The following is a 19,675-nucleotide window of genomic DNA, read 5'->3' as shown; positions in this document are numbered from 1 at the left end:
ACTGTTCACTCCATAGGACTCTGGATGGATGGGTTCTAACCGTTACTGTTCATAACTGTTTATACCATAGGACTCTGGATGGATGGGTTCTAACCGTTACTGTTTATTCCATAGGACTCTGGATGGATGGGTTCTAACCGTTACTGTTCATAACTGTTTATTCCATAGGACTCTGGATGGATGGGTTCTAACCGTTACTGTTCACTCCATAGGACTCTGGATGGATGGGTTCTAACCGTTACTGTTCATAACTGTTTATTCCATAGGACTCTGGATGGATGGGTTCTAACCGTTACTGTTCATAACTGTTTATACCATAGGACTCTGGATGGATGGGTTCTAACCGTTACTGTTCACTCCATAGGACTCTGGATGGATGGGTTCTAACCGTTACTGTTCATAACTGTTTATACCATAGGACTCTGGATGGATGGGTTCTAACAGTTACTGTTCACTCCATTGGACTCTGGATGGATGGGTTCTAACCGTTACTGTTCATAACTGTTTATACCATAGGACTCTGGATGGATAGGTTCTAACCGTTACTGTTCATAACTGTTTATACCATAGGACTCTGGATGGATAGGTTCTAACCGTTACTGTTCATAACTGTTTATACCATAGGACTCTGGATGGATGGGTTCTAACCGTTACTGTTCATAACTGTTTATTCCATAGGACTCTGGATGGATGGGTTCTAACCGTTACTGTTTATTCCATAGGACTCTGGATGGATAGGTTCTAACCGTTACTGTTCATAACTGTTTATACCATAGGACTCTGGATGGATGGGTTCAACCGTTACTGTTCATAACTGTTTATTCCATAGGACTCTGGATGGATGGGTTCTAACCGTTACTGTTCATAACTGTTTATTCCATAGGACTCTGGATGGATGGGTTCTAACCGTTACTGTTCACTCCATAGGACTCTGGATGGATGGGTTCTAACCGTTACTGTTCATAACTGTTTATACCATAGGACTCTGGATGGATGGGTTCTAACCGTTACTGTTTATTCCATAGGACTCTGGATGGATGGGTTCTAACCGTTACTGTTCATAACTGTTTATTCCATAGGACTCTGGATGGATGGGTTCTAACCGTTACTGTTCACTCCATAGGACTCTGGATGGATGGGTTCTAACCGTTACTGTTCATAACTGTTTATTCCATAGGACTCTGGATGGATGGGTTCTAACCGTTACTGTTCATAACTGTTTATACCATAGGACTCTGGATGGATGGGTTCTAACCGTTACTGTTCACTCCATAGGACTCTGGATGGATGGGTTCTAACCGTTACTGTTTATTCCATAGGACTCTGGATGGATGGGTTCTAACCGTTACTGTTTATACCATAGGACTCTGGATGGATGGGTTCTAACCGTTACTGTTCATAACTGTTTATACCATAGGACTCTGGATGGATGGGTTCTAACCGTTACTGTTCATAACTGTTTATTCCATAGGACTCAGGATGGATGGGTTCTAACAGTTACTGTTCACTCCATAGGACTCTGGATGGATGGGTTCTAACCGTTACTGTTCATAACTGTTTATTCCATAGGACTCTGGATGGATGGGTTCTAACCGTTACTGTTTATTCCATAGGACTCTGGATGGATGGGTTCTAACCGTTACTGTTCATAACTGTTTATTCCATAGGACTCTGGATGGATGGGTTCTAACCGATACTGTTCATAACTGTTTATTCCATAGGACTCTGGATGGATGGGTTCTAACCGTTACTGTTCACTCCATAGGACTCTGGATGGATGGGTTCTAACCGTTACTGTTTATACCATAGGACTCTGGATGGATGGGTTCTAACCGTTACTGTTTATACCATAGGACTCTGGATGGATGGGTTCTAACCGTTACTGTTCATAACTGTTTATACCATAGGACTCTGGATGGATGGGTTCTAACCGTTACTGTTCATAACTGTTTATACCATAGGACTCTGGATGGATGGGTTCTAACCGTTACTGTTCATAACTGTTTATTCCATAGGACTCTGGATGGATGGGTTCTAACCGTTACTGTTTATTCCATAGGACTCTGGATGGATAGGTTCTAACCGTTACTGTTCATAACTGTTTATACCATAGGACTCTGGATGGATGGGTTCTAACCATTACTGTTCACTCCATAGGACTCTGGATGGATGGGTTCTAACCGTTACTGTTCATAACTGTTTATACCATAGGACTCTGGATGGATGGGTTCTAACCGTTACTGTTTATTCCATAGGACTCTGGATGGATGGGTTCTAACCGTTACTGTTCATAACTGTTTATTCCATAGGACTCTGGATGGATGGGTTCTAACCGTTACTGTTCACTCCAAGGACTCTGGATGGATGGGTTCTAACCGTTACTGTTCCTGTTTATTCCATAGGACTCTGGATGGATGGGTTCTAACCGTTACTGTTCATAACTGTTTATACCATAGGACTCTGGATGGATGGGTTCTAACCGTTACTGTTCACTCCATAGGACTCTGGATGGATGGGTTCTAACCGTTACTGTTCATAACTGTTTATACCATAGGACTCTGGATGGATGGGTTCTAACAGTTACTGTTCACTCCATTGGACTCTGGATGGATGGGTTCTAACCGTTACTGTTCATAACTGTTTATACCATAGGACTCTGGATGGATAGGTTCTAACCGTTACTGTTCATAACTGTTTATACCATAGGACTCTGGATGGATAGGTTCTAACCGTTACTGTTCATAACTGTTTATACCATAGGACTCTGGATGGATGGGTTCTAACCGTTACTGTTCATAACTGTTTATTCCATAGGACTCTGGATGGATGGGTTCTAACCGTTACTGTTTATTCCATAGGACTCTGGATGGATAGGTTCTAACCGTTACTGTTCATAACTGTTTATACCATAGGACTCTGGATGGATGGGTTCTAACCGTTACTGTTCATAACTGTTTATTCCATAGGACTCTGGATGGATGGGTTCTAACCGTTACTGTTCATAACTGTTTATTCCATAGGACTCTGGATGGATGGGTTCTAACCGTTACTGTTCACTCCATAGGACTCTGGATGGATGGGTTCTAACCGTTACTGTTCATAACTGTTTATACCATAGGACTCTGGATGGATGGGTTCTAACCGTTACTGTTCATAACTGTTTATACCATAGGACTCTGGATGGATGGGTTCTAACCGTTACTGTTCATAACTGTTTATTCCATAGGACTCTGGATGGATGGGTTCTAACCGTTACTGTTCACTCCATAGGACTCTGGATGGATGGGTTCTAACCGTTACTGTTCATAACTGTTTATTCCATAGGACTCTGGATGGATGGGTTCTAACCGTTACTGTTCATAACTGTTTATACCATAGGACTCTGGATGGATGGGTTCTAACCGTTACTGTTCACTCCATAGGACTCTGGATGGATGGGTTCTAACCGTTACTGTTCACTCCATAGGACTCTGGATGGATGGGTTCTAACCGTTACTGTTTATACCATAGGACTCTGGATGGATGGGTTCTAACCGTTACTGTTCATAACTGTTTATACCATAGGACTCTGGATGGATGGGTTCTAACCGTTACTGTTCATAACTGTTTATTCCATAGGACTCAGGATGGATGGGTTCTAACAGTTACTGTTCACTCCATAGGACTCTGGATGGATGGGTTCTAACCGTTACTGTTCATAACTGTTTATTCCATAGGACTCTGGATGGATGGGTTCTAACCGTTACTGTTTATTCCATAGGACTCTGGATGGATGGGTTCTAACCGTTACTGTTCATAACTGTTTATTCCATAGGACTCTGGATGGATGGGTTCTAACCGATACTGTTCATAACTGTTTATTCCATAGGACTCTGGATGGATGGGTTCTAACCGTTACTGTTCACTCCATAGGACTCTGGATGGATGGGTTCTAACCGTTACTGTTTATACCATAGGACTCTGGATGGATGGGTTCTAACCGTTACTGTTTATAGGACTCTGGATGGATGGGTTCTAACCGTTACTGTTCATAACTGTTTATTCCATAGGACTCTGGATGGATGGGTTCTAACCGTTACTGTTCATAACTGTTTATTCCATAGGACTCTGGATGGATGGGTTCTAACAGTTACTGTTCACTCCATAGGACTCTGGATGGATGGGTTCTAACCGTTACTGTTCACTCCATAGGACTCTGGATGGATGGGTTCTAACCGTTACTGTTCATAACTGTTTATTCCATAGGACTCTGGATGGATGGGTTCTAACCGTTACTGTTCACTCCATAGGACTCTGGATGGATGGGTTCTAACCGTTACTGTTTATTCCATAGGACTCTGGATGGATGGGTTCTAACCGTTACTGTTCATAACTGTTTATTCCATAGGACTCTGGATGGATGGGTTCTAACCGATACTGTTCACAACTGTTTATTCCATAGGACTCTGGATGGATGGGTTCTAACCGTTACTGTTCATAACTGTTTATTCCATAGGACTCTGGATGGATGGGTTCTAACCGATACTGTTCACTCCATAGGACTCTGGATGGATGGGTTCTAACCGTTACTGTTCATAACCGTTTATACCATAGGACTCTGGATGGATGGGTTCTAACCGTTACTGTTCATAACTGTTTATACCATAGGACTCTGGATGGATGGGTTCTAACCGTTACTGTTCACTCCATAGGACTCTGGATGGATGGGTTCTAACCGTTACTGTTTATTCCATAGGACTCTGGATGGATGGGTTCTAACCGTTACTGTTCATAACTGTTTATTCCATAGGACTCTGGATGGATGGGTTCTAACCGATACTGTTCACAACTGTTTATTCCATAGGACTCTGGATGGATGGGTTCTAACCGTTACTGTTCACTCCATAGGACTCTGGATGGATGGGTTCTAACCGTTACTGTTCACTCCATAGGACTCTGGATGGATGGGTTCTAACCGTTACTGTTCATAACTGTTTATTCCATAGGACTCTGGATGGATGGGTTCTAACCGTTACTGTTCACTCCATAGGACTCTGGATGGATGGGTTCTAACCGTTACTGTTCACTCCATAGGACTCTGGATGGATGGGTTCTAACCGTTACTGTTCACTCCATAGGACTCTGGATGGATGGGTTCTAACCGTTACTGTTCACTCCATAGGACTCTGGATGGATGGGTTCTAACCGTTACTGTTCACTCCATAGGACTCTGGATGGATGGGTTCTAACCGTTACTGTTCATAACTGTTTATTCCATAGGACTCTGGATGGATGGGTTCTAACCGTTACTGTTCACTCCATAGGACTCTGGATGGATGGGTTCTAACCGTTACTGTTCATAACTGTTTATTCCATAGGACTCTGGATGGATGGGTTCTAACCGTTACTGTTCATAACTCCATAGGACTCTGGATGGATGGGTTCTAACCGTTACTGTTCACTCCATAGGACTCTGGATGGATGGGTTCTAACCGTTACTGTTCATAACTGTTTATTCCATAGGACTCTGGATGGATGGGTTCTAACCGTTACTGTTCACTCCATAGGACTCTGGATGGATGGGTTCTAACCGTTACTGTTCATAACTGTTTATTCCATAGGACTCTGGATGGATGGGTTCTAACCGTTACTGTTCACTCCATAGGACTCTGGATGGATGGGTTCTAACCGTTACTGTTCACTCCATAGGACTCTGGATGGATGGGTTCTAACCGTTACTGTTCATTCCATAGGACTCTGGATGGATGGGTTCTAACCGTTACTGTTCACTCCATAGGACTCTGGATGGATGGGTTCTAACCGTTACTGTTCATTCCATAGGACTCTGGATGGATGGGTTCTAACAGTTACTGTTCATAACTGTTTATTCCATAGGACTCTGGATGGATGGGTTCTGTTTGGGTGACAAGACACCAGGCCCCATATTCATTAAGTCTCCCAGAGTAGGAGTGCTGTTCTCGGATCAACTCTGTTAAGTCTATAATGAATGGACTGTGGGGGGGTGGGGGGGGACCTGATCCTAGATGAGTACTCCTCCTGTGGGACACTTTATGTAAACAGGCAACCTGAATCTCAACAGTATGTCTTTTAACCCTTAAACTATAGGACAACATAATGCCGTGGTGGAGACAGACAGATACCCACTGTGGACGTACAACATAATATTAATGAATATATGTTGTGCTTTTACATATGAATTTAAACAACAACAACCATTCCATTTCACCGTCATCATGTGACTTCTGATGACTCGTGATGAACCAGGAACTAGGAAATGAATCCCCTCTTCACATTTAAAACGTCTGGTTAACTACATGTTACAGTTTGGTCGGCAATACGCAGCCCAGTGGATCCAACCAGGATAGGGTGTAACACATATATATATATATATTGACGATCTATCAACCCGTTTTAAAACCAACCAGCCCTTCAGTGTCAGATTGATTGAGACAATCATGCCAATATGACAGGTCATTCTCCCTTGATATGATGTAGGTCCAACCCTCGACCAACCGACGCTTCGCGTCCGGCCCCCCTCCCCACCACCACCACCACCACCACCACCACCTAACGTCCGTGCCCTTAAAGTAACTTACCAAAGTGACAAACGGTGTCCATAAGAAAAAAAGTGCGAAATATTGCTTCATGACATTTTGTGAAAATCATATAAAAATATTTTCTCTATAACACTTGTATAGCCTTGGCTTGTAAATTCCCCCTCATCACATTCTCTATACACAAAAACACACACATTTTTTTTTTTTTTTTTACACAATATACTAATCTTATTTTGTTCCTCATTTATGCTATGTACTGTACATTGGTATCTAATGTGCAAATTAATAATTTAAGTTGTGTAAAACTCTCAAATGAATACAAAATCATATTTTTTGTACATTTTAAATGGTGAGAGTCCATAAAAAGGATCCCAAACTGCATTATATATTCAGGAGTGTTTTGAAGAGCGTTCTCTCTCTCTCTCTCTCTCTCTATATATATATATATATTTAACATCTTTGGCCAGGAGATTTCATGTTCTTTTGTCGTTGTCATGAACGTTAAGACATTCAAATGTGAAAAACCGAATGGTAGCGACACCACACAGCACCTGTAAAATAACAACCGAGATAATCAACTGCTGATGAAAACACATTCGGTTTATCGAAGACGTGTAGAATGTAGAGGAAAACATGAAATAAAACCTTTTTTTGAGGCAGACCAATTTAAACTAGCACTGGAAACAGTATCCCTGCCCTCGCTGTGATAAGGAGCACGATTCATTAAAACCAATTAGATTTTGTTGTTCTTTCGTTTATACCGGGTAATCAATGTGAGGAGGGGCACACGGAAAATTTAACTTGCAAAGTGCAATTTCACCACACGAAACGGTTATTTTCCTTGGTGTGGGTCTGTTTGCAGTTGAATACTGAATATCCTGCCTGTTGTCGTCTATTGTCTGTCAGCTGCAGCAGAGGATTTGAACTCTCTACTGAAGCCAACATGAGTCGCATAGACAACAGAAAGGGTTCACAGTGAGTTGCCATTAGGACAATTATTGATTTAAAAAAAAATAAGAAATAAACGTTGAAGTTACTAACGTAATTGCTTTGAGAAGTTTGTTTTTTAACGTTGGTTGAAGATTTTAAGATCAAAACAGTCCGGTTTTAGTTTTAGATGTTCGATTTAAGTTTACGTTTTGAACCACTGCACAACAAAATGCAATTGCTATTTTTATGTCTACTGTATTTGGCTGAAATTATATCTCAGTTTGCCATTCAAGTTGTGGGCAGAAAACACAAGACATTTCTCCATAAAACTAAACAAAAATGGAAGTTGAACCATTTCTTTTAACGAACAAAGTTATAAATTCCTGCTGGCCAAAGATGTTAAGTGGACAGAGATCTACCCTGCTTGTCATCAAGTAGTTGTGTCCTTTACAGTAGCCTACTGTACTGTACACTGAGACAGGAGAAGTGACAGGAATCAAACGTTTTAAACAGAGCAGGCGATCAACTTCCTCTGAGCGTGTCTGTCTGTCTGTCTGGATGTCTGGATGTCCCAACGTCCACAGACAGTCTATTGAGTAGAACCTGTTCTATCGCCTTCTCTGTGGACACAGTTCTGTTGTCTGTCTGTTGTGTTGCGTTGTCAGCAGCTGGGGGTTTGCAGTACCTGTCGTGCGATAGATAGCACACCAGGCTCTAGAGTAGCAGCACCTCTGGCTGGCGCGCTACCAGGGGCTACCCAGGCCTACTGAGGGCCTTGGCCTCCCTCTCCTTGTGTTTCAGATCCTCCTTGAAGCAGTAGGAACAGTAGTTATCTGTCTCCGGGCGACCGTAGAAGGAGCACTTCTCCCTCTTGCATCTCCTCTGCTGCAGGCAGTACACCAGGCAACCCCCACCGGCGCTACCGATCTGACTTTTGACCTTGTCGGACCCCGAACCCGTCCTGGTGACCCTACTGCTCCCCCAGGTCTGAGGCACGTCGGCGTCGGCGAACTCCAGACAGTCCTGTATGTGGCTAGCGTTGAAGCCATTGGTATAGGTATGGGACTTGTGCTCCCCAGGCATGTTGTAGGGCTCCGTGGTGCCTGGGACCCCCGGGTGGGTGTGGTTGACCCCGGCGCCCAAACGGACCCCAGACAGGCGGGCTGGAGAGTAGCTCTGGGAGGACAGAGAGCGGTTCTGCTGGGGGTAAGTGGCACAGGTCTTCAGGGTTCCCACCAGAGGAGGCTTGTAGCTGGGCTGGGGGTCGTCCGGCTGGAAGCTCGGTGCCTGGAGGTTGACGTCTCTCAGCTGGATGATACTGGACCTCTGGATGGGAGGGGTATGGCTGTAGTGGGCTGACACTGGGACTGTAGTTGGGACGGGCCTGGGGACAGGGGGGACGGACCCCGGTCTCCTGGTAGCACCGTTGCTGGGGGAGGAGTTGGGGGAGGGGCTGTGGCGGCCCTGCATCTTCAGGGCAATCTGTGGGGGGGTGTGAGGGGTATGGCTTTGGTGGTGTCTGGCTGGGGAAGAGATGAAGTCCTGGGGAAGGGGAGTAGGAGGAGGAGGGCAGGAGGGAGGAGGAGGAGGGGTGCGGGTGTCTCGCTCCCTCTCTCTCTCCCTTTCTCTCTCTCGCTCCCTCTCTCTCTCCCTTTCTCTCTCTCTCTCCCTCTCTCTCTCCCTTTCTCTCTCTCTCTCCCTCTCCTTTTCTCTCTCTCTTTCCTTCTCCCTCTCTCTCTCCCGGTGAGGGGCGCTCTCCTGCTCTGGTTTCTTCAGGGCGTGGGAGGGCCCGTTGGTCGTAGTAGTCGTGGTTGTAGAGTTTGCTGCAGGTTTCTTCTCTCCTTCCTTCCTCCTGGTCTCCTGCTCGGCAGAGAAGCGCTCCTGAGCGGAGGTCAGGTAGAAGGAGATCATCTCCTCGTGGAACTGGTGGCGATGGGAGGTGAGGAGAAGGCCGGCGAAGATGAACTTCCTCTCACCCTGCATGGCGGCTCTCAGTATGTTGAGGCTCAGCTTGACGTCTGTGCTGTACTTCCAGTGCTCTGACAGGGCCTTGTCCCCCACCAGCCTGGCCAGGAGACCCCCCCTGTCCCTGTCCCGTTCCCCGGGAGGAGAGGGCACGCCTGGGGGACGCTCAGTGGGAGACGGGCTGGTGGTCTTGTCCGAGGAGAACGACGTGCTCGCAGACTGGCCCTCCTTCTCTCCTCCGCCTCCATCCTTCCGGGCTTTTCCTTCCTTTTTCTCCTTCTTCTTCTCTACGTTATTCTCTGTCCCTCCTCCGTTGCCGCCGCCGCCCCCCCCTCCTCCGTTGCCGCCCCCCACTCCTCCGTTGTTCCGGCCGTTGCCTCCAGAGTTGGAGCGGTTGATCTTTCCGTGGACCAGCCCTCCCAGACCTCCCATGTTCTTCTTCAGCTTGATACCCAGGGTTTTGCTGAAGCTGCCTAGCTTGTTGGCCACAGAGTCCGTCCTGGTCTTGTCCTTGTCTTTACGATGTTGCTGCCTCACCGTCTTCTCCTTGGGATCCTTGTCCTTCGCGGAGACCTTGTTGTCGTTGTTGACGTTGGAGTTGCTGCAGACGGAGTCTCGGTCGGAGTCCATGGAGTCGGCTAGAGACTGGACGTCGTCGCCCCGTGGGACGCCGTGGGAGACTCCGGCTGGGCCAGGGGAGCCTGGAGAGAGAGAGAGGGAGGGAGGGGTGAGAAGGGATGGAGAGGAAGCACAATCAGTAAATTATGTTGACCTGTCTAATCTACTCCATTTCAAGACTATGACATCAAATCGTAGTTTACTTTATTCCTTGTACATGGACAGTAAGGTGCTGGGGAGCTGGCAGTACAACACGAATGCAGAACAACCAATCAAATCTATTTACAACAATTATTTGCTGGCATTAGCCAATCAATGGGGAGCTGGCAGTACAACACGAATGCAGAACAACCAATCAAATCTATTTACAACAATTATTTGCTGGCATTAGCCAATCCATGTGGAAGAGAAAGAGGAGGAGGTACCCTGGTCTCAGATGGTATCCTGATCCATGTTACGTTCATGTAGTTATGCAGCAGGTTCAGTTTGGCTTCCAGAGACAGGATTAAACTGAGGGAGAAAGGTTACGAACATTAGATAGCAACAGTAAATGTGGATTATAAATGCTACGCTTTTAAAGAAATATAAACTCAGCAACACAAAAAAGAAACGTCCCGTTTTCAGGATTCTGTCTTTCAAAGATAATTTGTAAAAATAGAAATAAGTTCACAGATCTTCATTGTAAAGGGTTTAAACACTGTTTTCCATGCTTGTTCAATGAACCATAAACAATTAATGGACCTGTGGAACGGTCCTCAAGACACTAACAACTTACAGACGGTAGGCAATTAAGATCACAGTTCTGAAAAGTTAGGACACTAAAGAGGCCTTTCTACTGACTCTGAAAAACACCAAAAGAAAGATGCCCAGGGTCCCTGCTCATCTGCGTGAACGTGCCTTAGGCATGCTGCAAGGAGGCATGAGGACTGCAGATGTGACCAGGGTAATAAATTGCAATGTCCGTACTGTGAGACGCCTAAGACAGAGCTACAGGGAGACACGACGGACAGCTGATTGTCCTCACAGTGGCAGACCACGTGTAACAACACCTGCACAGGATCGGTACATCTGAACATCACACCTGAGGGACAGATACAGGATGGCAACAACAACTGTCCGGGTTACACCAGGAACACACAATCCCTCCATCAGTGCTCAGACTGTCCACAATAGGCTGAGAGTTTGGATTGAGGGCTAGTAGGGCTGTTGTAAGGCAGGTCCTCACCAGACATCACTGGCAACAACGTCACCTATGGGCACAAACCCACCGTCGCTGGACCAGACAGGACTGGCAAAACGTCACCTATGTGCTGGACTTCACTGACCAGACAGGACTGGCAAAAGTGCTCTTCACTGACGAGTTGCGGTTTGTCTCACCAGGAGTGATGGTCGGATTGCCGTTTATCGTTGAAGGAATGAGTGTTACACCGAGGCCTGTACTCTGGAGCGGGATCGATTTGGAGGTAGAGGGTCCGTCACGGTCTGGGGAAGTGTGTCACAGCATCATCGGACTGAGCTTGTTGTCATTGCAGGCAATCTCAACGCTGTGCATTACAGGGAAGACATCCTCCTCCCTCATGTGGTACCCTTCCTGCAGGCTCATCCTGACATGACCCTCCAGCATGACAATGCCACCAGCCATACTGCTCGTTGTGTGCGTGATTTCCTGCAAGACCAGAATGTCATTGTTCTGCTGTGGTCAGCGAAGAGCACGGATCTCAATCCCATTGACCTGTTGGATCGGAGGGTGAGGGCTACGGGCCATTCCCCAGAAATGTCTGGGAACTTGCAGGTGCCTTGGTGGAAGAATGGGGTAACATCTCACAGCAAGAACGGGCAAATCTGGTGCCAGTCCATGGTCTCGATGTCTGTGGAACTTGTTTAGTGTCAGTTGTTGAATCTTGTTATGTTCATACAAATATTTACACTTGTTAAGTTTGCTGAAAATAAACGCAGTTGCTGAGTTTATTTAGCAATGAATTAAGATTGAACACTACAGCAGCACAGTTAGCTGACTTGATTGACCAGGGCCCTATAATGTTCTGATTGACCAGGGCCCTATAACGTTCTGATTGACCAGGGCCCTAAAACTTCCAGTTTTGTCTGATTGACCAGGGCCCTATAACGTTCTGATTGACCAGGGCCCTATAACGTTCTGATTGACCAGGGCCCTAAAACTTCCAGTTTTGTCTGATTGACCAGGGCCCTATAACGTTCTGATTGACCAGGGCCCTATAACGTTCTGATTGACCAGGGCCCTAAAACTTCCTGTTTTGTCTGGTTGACCAGGGCCCTACACCTTCCTGTATTGCCTGGTTGACCAGGGCCCTACACCTTCCTGTTTTGTCTGGTTGACCAGGGCCCTACACCTACCTTCCTGTTGTGTCTGGTTGACCAGGGCCCTACACCTTCCTGTTTTGTCTGGTTGACCAGGGCCCTACACCTTCCTGTTTTGTCTGGTTGACCAGGGCCCTACACCTTCCTGTATTGTCTGATTAACCAGGGCCCTACACCTTCCTGTTTTGTCTGGTTGACCAGGGCCCTACACCTTCCTGTTTTGTCTGGTTGACCAGGGCCCTACACCTTCCTGTATTGTCTGGTTGACCAGGGCCCTATAACTTCCTGTTTTGTCTGGTTGACCAGGGCCCTACACCTTCCTGTTTTGTCTGGTTGACCAGGGCCCTACACCTTCCTGTTTTGTCTGGTTGACCAGGGCCCCTACACCTTCCTGTTTTGTCTGGTTGACCAGGGCCCTACACCTTCCTGTTTTGTCTGATTGACCAGGGCCCTATAACGTTCTGATTGACACCTTCCTGTTTTGTCTGGTTGACCAGGGCCCTACACCTTCCTGTTTTGTCTGGTTGACCAGGGCCCTACACCTTCCTGTTTTGTCTGGTTGACCAGGGCCCTACACCTTCCTGTTTTGTCTGGTTGACCAGGGCCCCTACACCTTCCTGTTTTGTCTGGTTGAACAGGGCCCTACACCTTCCTGTTTTGTCTGGTTGACCAGGGCCCTACACCTTCCTGTTTTGTCTGGTTGACCAGGGCCCTATAACTTCCTGTTTTGTCTGGTTGACCAGGGCCCTACACCTTCCTGTTTTGTCTGGTTGACCAGGGCCCTACACCTTCCTGTTTTGTCTGGTTGACCAGGGCCCCTACACCTTCCTGTTTTGTCTGATTGACCAGGGCCCTATAACGTTCTGATTGACACCTTCCTGTTTTGTCTGGTTGACCAGGGCCCTACACCTTCCTGTTTTGTCTGGTTGACCAGGGCCCTACACCTTCCTGTTTTGTCTGGTTGACCAGGGCCCCTACACCTTCCTGTTTTGTCTGGTTGAACAGGGCCCTACACCTTCCTGTTTTGTCTGGTTGACCAGGGCCCTACACCTTCCTGTTTTGTCTGGTTGACCAGGGCCCTACACCTTCCTGTTTTGTCTGGTTGACCAGGGCCCTACACCTTCCTGTTTTGTCTGGTTGACCACGGCCCCTACACCTTCCTGTTTTGTCTGGTTGAACAGGGCCCTACACCTTCCTGTTTTGTCTGGTTGACCAGGGCCCTACACCTTCCTGTTTTGTCTGGTTGACCAGGGCCCTACACCTTCCTGTTTTGTCTGGTTGACCAGGGCCCTACACCTTCCTGTTTTGTCTGGTTGACCAGGGCCCCTACACCTTCCTGTTTTGTCTGGTTGACCAGGGCCCTACACCTTCCTGTTTTGTCTGGTTGACCAGGGCCCTACACCTTCCTGTTTTGTCTGGTTGACCAGGGCCCTACACCTTCCTGTTTTGTCTGGTTGACCAGGGCCCTACACCTTCCTGTATTGTCTGGTTGACCAGGGCCCTATAACTTCCTGTTTTGTCTGGTTGACCAGGACCCTACACCTTCCTGTTTTGTCTGGTTGACCAGGGCCCTACACCTTCCTGTTTTGTCTGGTTGACCAGGGCCCTAAAACGTTCTATTTTGTCTTGCAGTGGAATACACTGGAAGCTTACTTGACAAAGTAAATGGACAGAGTTATTTACATATTGTCAGCTGCTGCCAGAGAACCCAGCTGCTCCAAGGGAGAAGGACCATAAAAGACCTCAGTTGCAAACGAGGCAAGGCTCCATTGCATCATTGTAGTGCCTTTAACTCCACTAGAAACTTATTTTTAAAATCTTAAGACTGTCTTTTAGATAGAAAAGTAAATAGCAAAAAAGACAGGGGCTCTAACTTCACAAACACCTTCAGAGTCTGTAACTTCACAAACACCTTCAGATGGTGCTCCATGACAGGCAGACAGTGATCCATGACAGACAGACAGTGCTCCATGACAGACAGACAGTGCTCTATGACAGACAGACAGTCAGTGCTCCAAGACAGACAGACAGTCAGTGCTCCAAGACAGACAGACAGACAGTGCTCCAAGACAGGCAGACAGTGCTCCAAGACAGGCAGACAGACAGTGCTCCAAGACAGGCAGACAGTGCTCCAAGACAGGCAGACAGACAGTGCTCCATGACAGGCAGACAGTGCTCCAAGACAGGCAGACAGACAGTGCTCCATGACAGATAGACAGTGCTCCATGACAGACAGTCAGTGCTCCAAGACAGGCAGACAGACAGTGCTCCATGACAGATAGACAGTGCTCCATGACAGACAGACAGTGCTCCAAGACAGGCAGACAGTGCTCCAAGACAGGCAGACAGACAGTGCTCCATGACAGACAGTCAGTGCTCCAGGACAGGCAGACAGTGTTCCATGTGATTATGCCATTCAGATCAGAGTTGAGATCCTCTGTGTAAATCAACGTTATAGAAGATAATGATGTACGACGCCTAGAGATAATGACTATGATTAGAGGGGGATTTCCTCTTCTCCTATGATTAGAGGGGGATCTCCTCTCCTCCTTTGATTAGAGGGGGATCTCCTCTCCTCCTTTCTATGATTAGAGGGGGATCTCCTCTCCTCCTTTCTGTGATTAGAGGGGGATCTCCTCTCCTCCTTTCTATGATTAGAGGGGGATCTCCTCTCATCCTTTCTATGATTAGAGGGGGATCTACTCTCCTCCTATGATTAGAGGGGGATCTCCTCTTCTCCTTTCTATGATTAGAGGGGGATCTCCTATCCTCCTTTCTGTGATTAGAGGGGGGATCTCCTCCTTTCTGTGATTAGAGGGGGATCTCCTCTCCTTTCTGTGATTAGAGGGTGATCTCCTTTCCTTTCTATGATTAGAGGGGATCTCCTCCGTTCTGTGATTAGAGGGGATCTCCTCTACTTTCTATGATTAGAGGGGAACTCCTCCTTTCTGTGATTAGATGGGGATCTCCTCTCCTTTCTACGATTAGAGGGGGATCTCCTCTCCTCCTTTCTATGATTAGAGGGGGATCTCCTCTCCTCCTTTCTATGATTAGGGGGGATCTCCTCTCCTCCTTTCTGTGATTAGAGGGGGATCTCCTCTCCTCCTTTCTATGATTAGAGGGGGATCTCCTCTCCTCCTTTCTATGATTAGAGGGGGATCTCCTCTCCTCCTTTCTGTGATTAGAGGGGGATCTCCTCTCCTCCTTTCTATGATTGGAGGGGGATCTCCTTTCCTCCTTTCTGTGATTAGAGGGGGATCTCCTCTCCTCCTATGATTAGAGGGGGATCTCCTCTCCTCCTTTCTATGATTAGAGGGGGATCTCCTCTCATCCTTTCTATGATTGGAGGGGGATCTCCTCTCCTCCTTTCTATGATTAGAGGGGGATCTCCTCCTTTCTGTGATTAGAGGGGGATCTCCTCCTTTCTGTGATTAGAGGGGATCTCCTCCTTTCTGTGATTAGAGGGTGATCTCCTTTCCTTTCTATGATTAGAGGGGGATCTCCTCCTTTCTGTGATTAGAGGGGGATCTCCTCTCCTTTCTATGATTAGAGGGGATCTCCTCTCCTCCTTTCTATGATTAGAGGGGATATCCTCCTTTCTGTGATTAGAGGGGATCTCCTCTCCTTTCTGTGATTAGAGGGGGATCTCCTCTCCTTTCTATGATTAGAGGGGGATCTCCTCTCCTTTCTATGATTAGAGGGGGATCACGTCTCCTCCTTTCTATGATTAGAGGGGATCTCCTCTCCTCTTTTCTATGATTAGAGGGGGATCTCCTATCCTCCTTTCTATGATTAGAGGGGGATCTCCTCTCCTCTTTTCTATGATTAGAGGGGGATCTCCTATCCTCCTTTCTATGATTAGAGGGGGATCTCCTATCCTCCTTTCTATGATTAGAGGGGGATCTCCTATCCTCCTTTCTATGATTTGAGGGGGATCTCCTCCTTTCTGTGATTAGAGGGGGATCTCCTCCTTTCTGTGATTAGAGGGTGATCTCCTTTCCTTTCTATGATTAGAGGGGGATCTCCTCCTTTCTGTGATTAGAGGGGGATCTCCTCTCCTTTCTATGATTAGAGGGGGATCTCCTCTCCTCCTTTCTATGATTAGAGGGGGATATCCTCCTTTCTGTGATTAGAGGGGGATCTCCTCCTTTCTGTGATTAGAGGGGATCTCCTCTCCTTTCTATGATTAGAGGGGGATCTCCTCTCCTTTCTATGATTAGAGGGGGATCTCTCCTCCTTTCTATGATTAGAGGGCTCTCCTCCTCTTTTCTATGATTAGAGGGGGATCTCCTATCCTCCTTTCTATGATTAGATTATGATTAGGGGGATCTCCTCCTCCTTTCTATGATTAGAGGGGGATCTCCTATCCTCCTTTCTATGATTAGAGGGGATCTCCTATCCTCCTTTCTATGATTTGAGGGGGATCTCCTCCTTTCTATGATTAGAGGGGGGTGATCTCCTTTCCTTTCTATGATTAGAGGGGGATCTCCTCCTTTCTGTGATTAGAGGGGGATCTCTCCTCCTTTCTATGATTAGAGGGGGATCTCCTATCCTCCTTTCTATGATTAGAGGGGATCTCCTATCCTCCTTTCTATGATTTGAGGGGATCTCCTCCTTTCTGTGATTAGAGGGGATCTCCTCCTTTCTGTGATTAGAGGGTGATCTCCTTTCCTTTCTATGATTAGAGGGGATCTCCTCCTTTCTGTGATTAGAGGGGATCTCCTCTCCTCCTTTCTATGATTAGAGGGGATCTCCTATCCTCCTTTCTGTGATTAGAGGGGGATCACCTGTTTGTCGTTTGTTGTACCTAACTCACTTGGCTAGCTTGATGTTGTCGTTGTGGTCTCGGCTCCACTCCCAGTCCTTCCCAGGGTCCGTAGCGAAGTGGAGAGATAGCAGCTTGTGTTCTGAGTCGGTCAGCGGGATCACAGCTGGAAAACACAGATCACACCAGGTCAACCAGATAAGCAGGGGTACAAACACACAGCCAGGTAACCATACAGATCACAGACAGGTAACCACACAGCCAGGTAACCATACAGATCACAGACAGGTAAACACACAGCCAGGTAACCATACAGATCACAGACAGGTAACCACACAGCCAGGTAACCATACAGATCACAGACTGGTAACCACACAGCCAGGTAACCACACAGCACACAGACAGGTAACCACACAGACAGGTAACCACACAGCCAGGTAACCACACAGCACACAGACTGGTAACCACAGAGCACACTGCCAGGTAACCACACAGCACACAGACTGGTAACCACAGAGCACACTGCCAGGTAACCACACAGCCAGGTAACCACACAGCCAGGTAACTACACAGCACACAGACAGGTAACCACACAGCACACAGCCAGGTAACCATACAGATCACAGACAGGTAACCACACAGCCAGGTAACCATACAGATCACAGACTGGTAACCACACAGCCAGGTAACCACACAGCACACAGACAGGTAACCACACAGCCAGGTAACCATACAGATCACAGACTGGTAACCACACAGCCAGGTAACCACACAGCACACAGACAGGTAACCACACAGACAGGTAACCACACAGCCAGGTAACCACACAGCACACAGACTGGTAACCACACAGCACAGCCAGGTAACCACACAGCACACAGACTGGTAACCACACAGCCAGGTAACCACACAGCCAGACTGTAACCACACAGCCAGGTAACTACACAGCACACAGACTGGTAACCACACAGCACACAGCCAGGTAACCATACAGATCACAGACAGGTAACCACACAGCCAGGTAACCATACAGATCACAGACTGGTAACCACACAGCCAGGTAACCACACAGCACACAGACAGGTAACCACACAGACAGGTAACCACACAGCCAGGTAACCACACAGCACACAGACTGGTAACCACAGAGCACACTGCCAGGTAACCACACAGCACACAGACTGGTAACCACAGAGCACACTGCCAGGTAACCACACAGCACACAGACTGGTAACCACAGAGCACACTGCCAGGTAACCACACAGCCAGGTAACCACACAGCCAGGTAACTACACAGCACACAGACAGGTAACCACACAGCACACAGACAGGTAACCACACAGCACACAGACAGGTAACCACACAGCCTAGGTAGGATAAGCAGACCCGGAGGACAATCGGGGTTTGAAAGTTGACACAGACCCATTAATCACAGTAAACCCCGGCTCATAAAGTCATGGTTTGATGAGCTCTGTTGTCTCACTGAGTAAAACTTGTATCCTTCTATTGGTATCATCTTCCACGTGACACTTCTGATGCCTTTTGTTCTCCTTTTCTTCTTCAGCCAAACATGTAAAACAACGGATGTTGCTGAGAAGCACCTACGCTGACATTACAGGGAGAGTGTTGTGTGGGTGGATGTTCACACACCATAATAACACTGTCTAGAGAGAGAGAGATGAGTCTCTGTCACGAGGGTCTGATGGCTTTCCCTCTCCCTCCCTCTCCCTCTGTCTCCCTCCCTCTCTGTGTCTCTCTGTCTCTGTCTCCCTCCTCTCTCTCTCTCTCTCTCTCTCTCCTCTCTCCCTCTCTCTCTCTCTCTCTCTCTCTCCCTCCCTCTCCCTCTCCCTCTGTCTCCCTCCCTCTCTGTGTCTCTGTCTCTGTCTCTCTCTCAGTCTCCCTCCCTCTCTGTGTCCCTCTCCCTCTCCCTCTCCCTCTGTCTCTGTCCCTCTCCTCCCTCTCCCTCTCCCTCCCTCTCCCTCTGTCTCTCTCCTGTCTCTCTCTCTCTCTCTCTCTCTCTCTCTCTCTCTCTCTCTCTCTCTCTCTCTCTCTCTCTCTCTCTCTCACAGCTCCCAGTGTCTCTCTGGTCTCTGTCTCTCTCTCTCTCTCTCTCTCTCTCTCTCTCTCTCTCTCTCTCTCTCTCTCTCACAGCACAGAACAGGTCAAGACACAGCACTTACAGACAGGTAGGCAATTAAGATCACAGTTATGAAAACTTAGGACACTAAAGAGGCCTTTCTACTGACTCTGAAAAACACCAAAAGAAAGAAGCCCAGGGTTCCTGCTCATCTGTGTGAACGTGCCTTAGGCATTCTGCAAGGAGGCATGAGGACTGCAGATGTGGCCAGGGCAATAAATTGCAATGTCCGTACTGTGAGAAGCCTAAGACAGAGCTACAGGGAGACAGGACAGACAGTTGAACGTCCTCACAGTGTCAGACCACGTGAAACAACACCTGCACAGGATCGGTACATCCAAGAATCACACCTGAGGGACAGGTACA

General features: G+C 47.4%; 1 protein-coding gene and 1 long non-coding RNA gene across 2 annotated transcripts in view; one reads left to right on the top strand and one right to left on the bottom strand.

Annotated features, from left to right (window-relative positions):
* Positions 1-7,139: 7,139 nt before the first annotated feature.
* LOC118382631 (OTU domain-containing protein 7A-like) overlaps positions 7,140-19,675 on the bottom strand; it is an 85,660-nt gene continuing 73,124 nt past the window's right edge. Inside the window, 4 exon segments of the mRNA XM_052503820.1 lie at positions 7,140-10,115; positions 10,118-10,153; positions 10,496-10,580; positions 17,224-17,338. Coding sequence (XP_052359780.1) covers positions 8,241-10,115; positions 10,118-10,153; positions 10,496-10,580; positions 17,224-17,338 — 2,111 coding nt within the window. The 3' untranslated portion in view covers positions 7,140-8,240.
* Positions 17,375-18,452, top strand: LOC127919969 (uncharacterized). Its single transcript, XR_008104630.1, has 4 exons — positions 17,375-17,593; positions 17,656-17,678; positions 17,881-17,990; positions 18,334-18,452. It is a non-coding gene; the product is annotated as an uncharacterized LOC127919969 (long non-coding RNA).

Source organism: Oncorhynchus keta, unplaced genomic scaffold (genome assembly GCF_023373465.1).
Source record: "Oncorhynchus keta strain PuntledgeMale-10-30-2019 unplaced genomic scaffold, Oket_V2 Un_contig_17989_pilon_pilon, whole genome shotgun sequence".
In the NCBI taxonomy this organism is placed as follows: domain Eukaryota; kingdom Metazoa; phylum Chordata; class Actinopteri; order Salmoniformes; family Salmonidae; genus Oncorhynchus; species Oncorhynchus keta.
The sequence above is the reverse complement of the archived record's forward strand: the minus strand, read 5'-3'. Positions and strand labels throughout refer to the sequence as shown.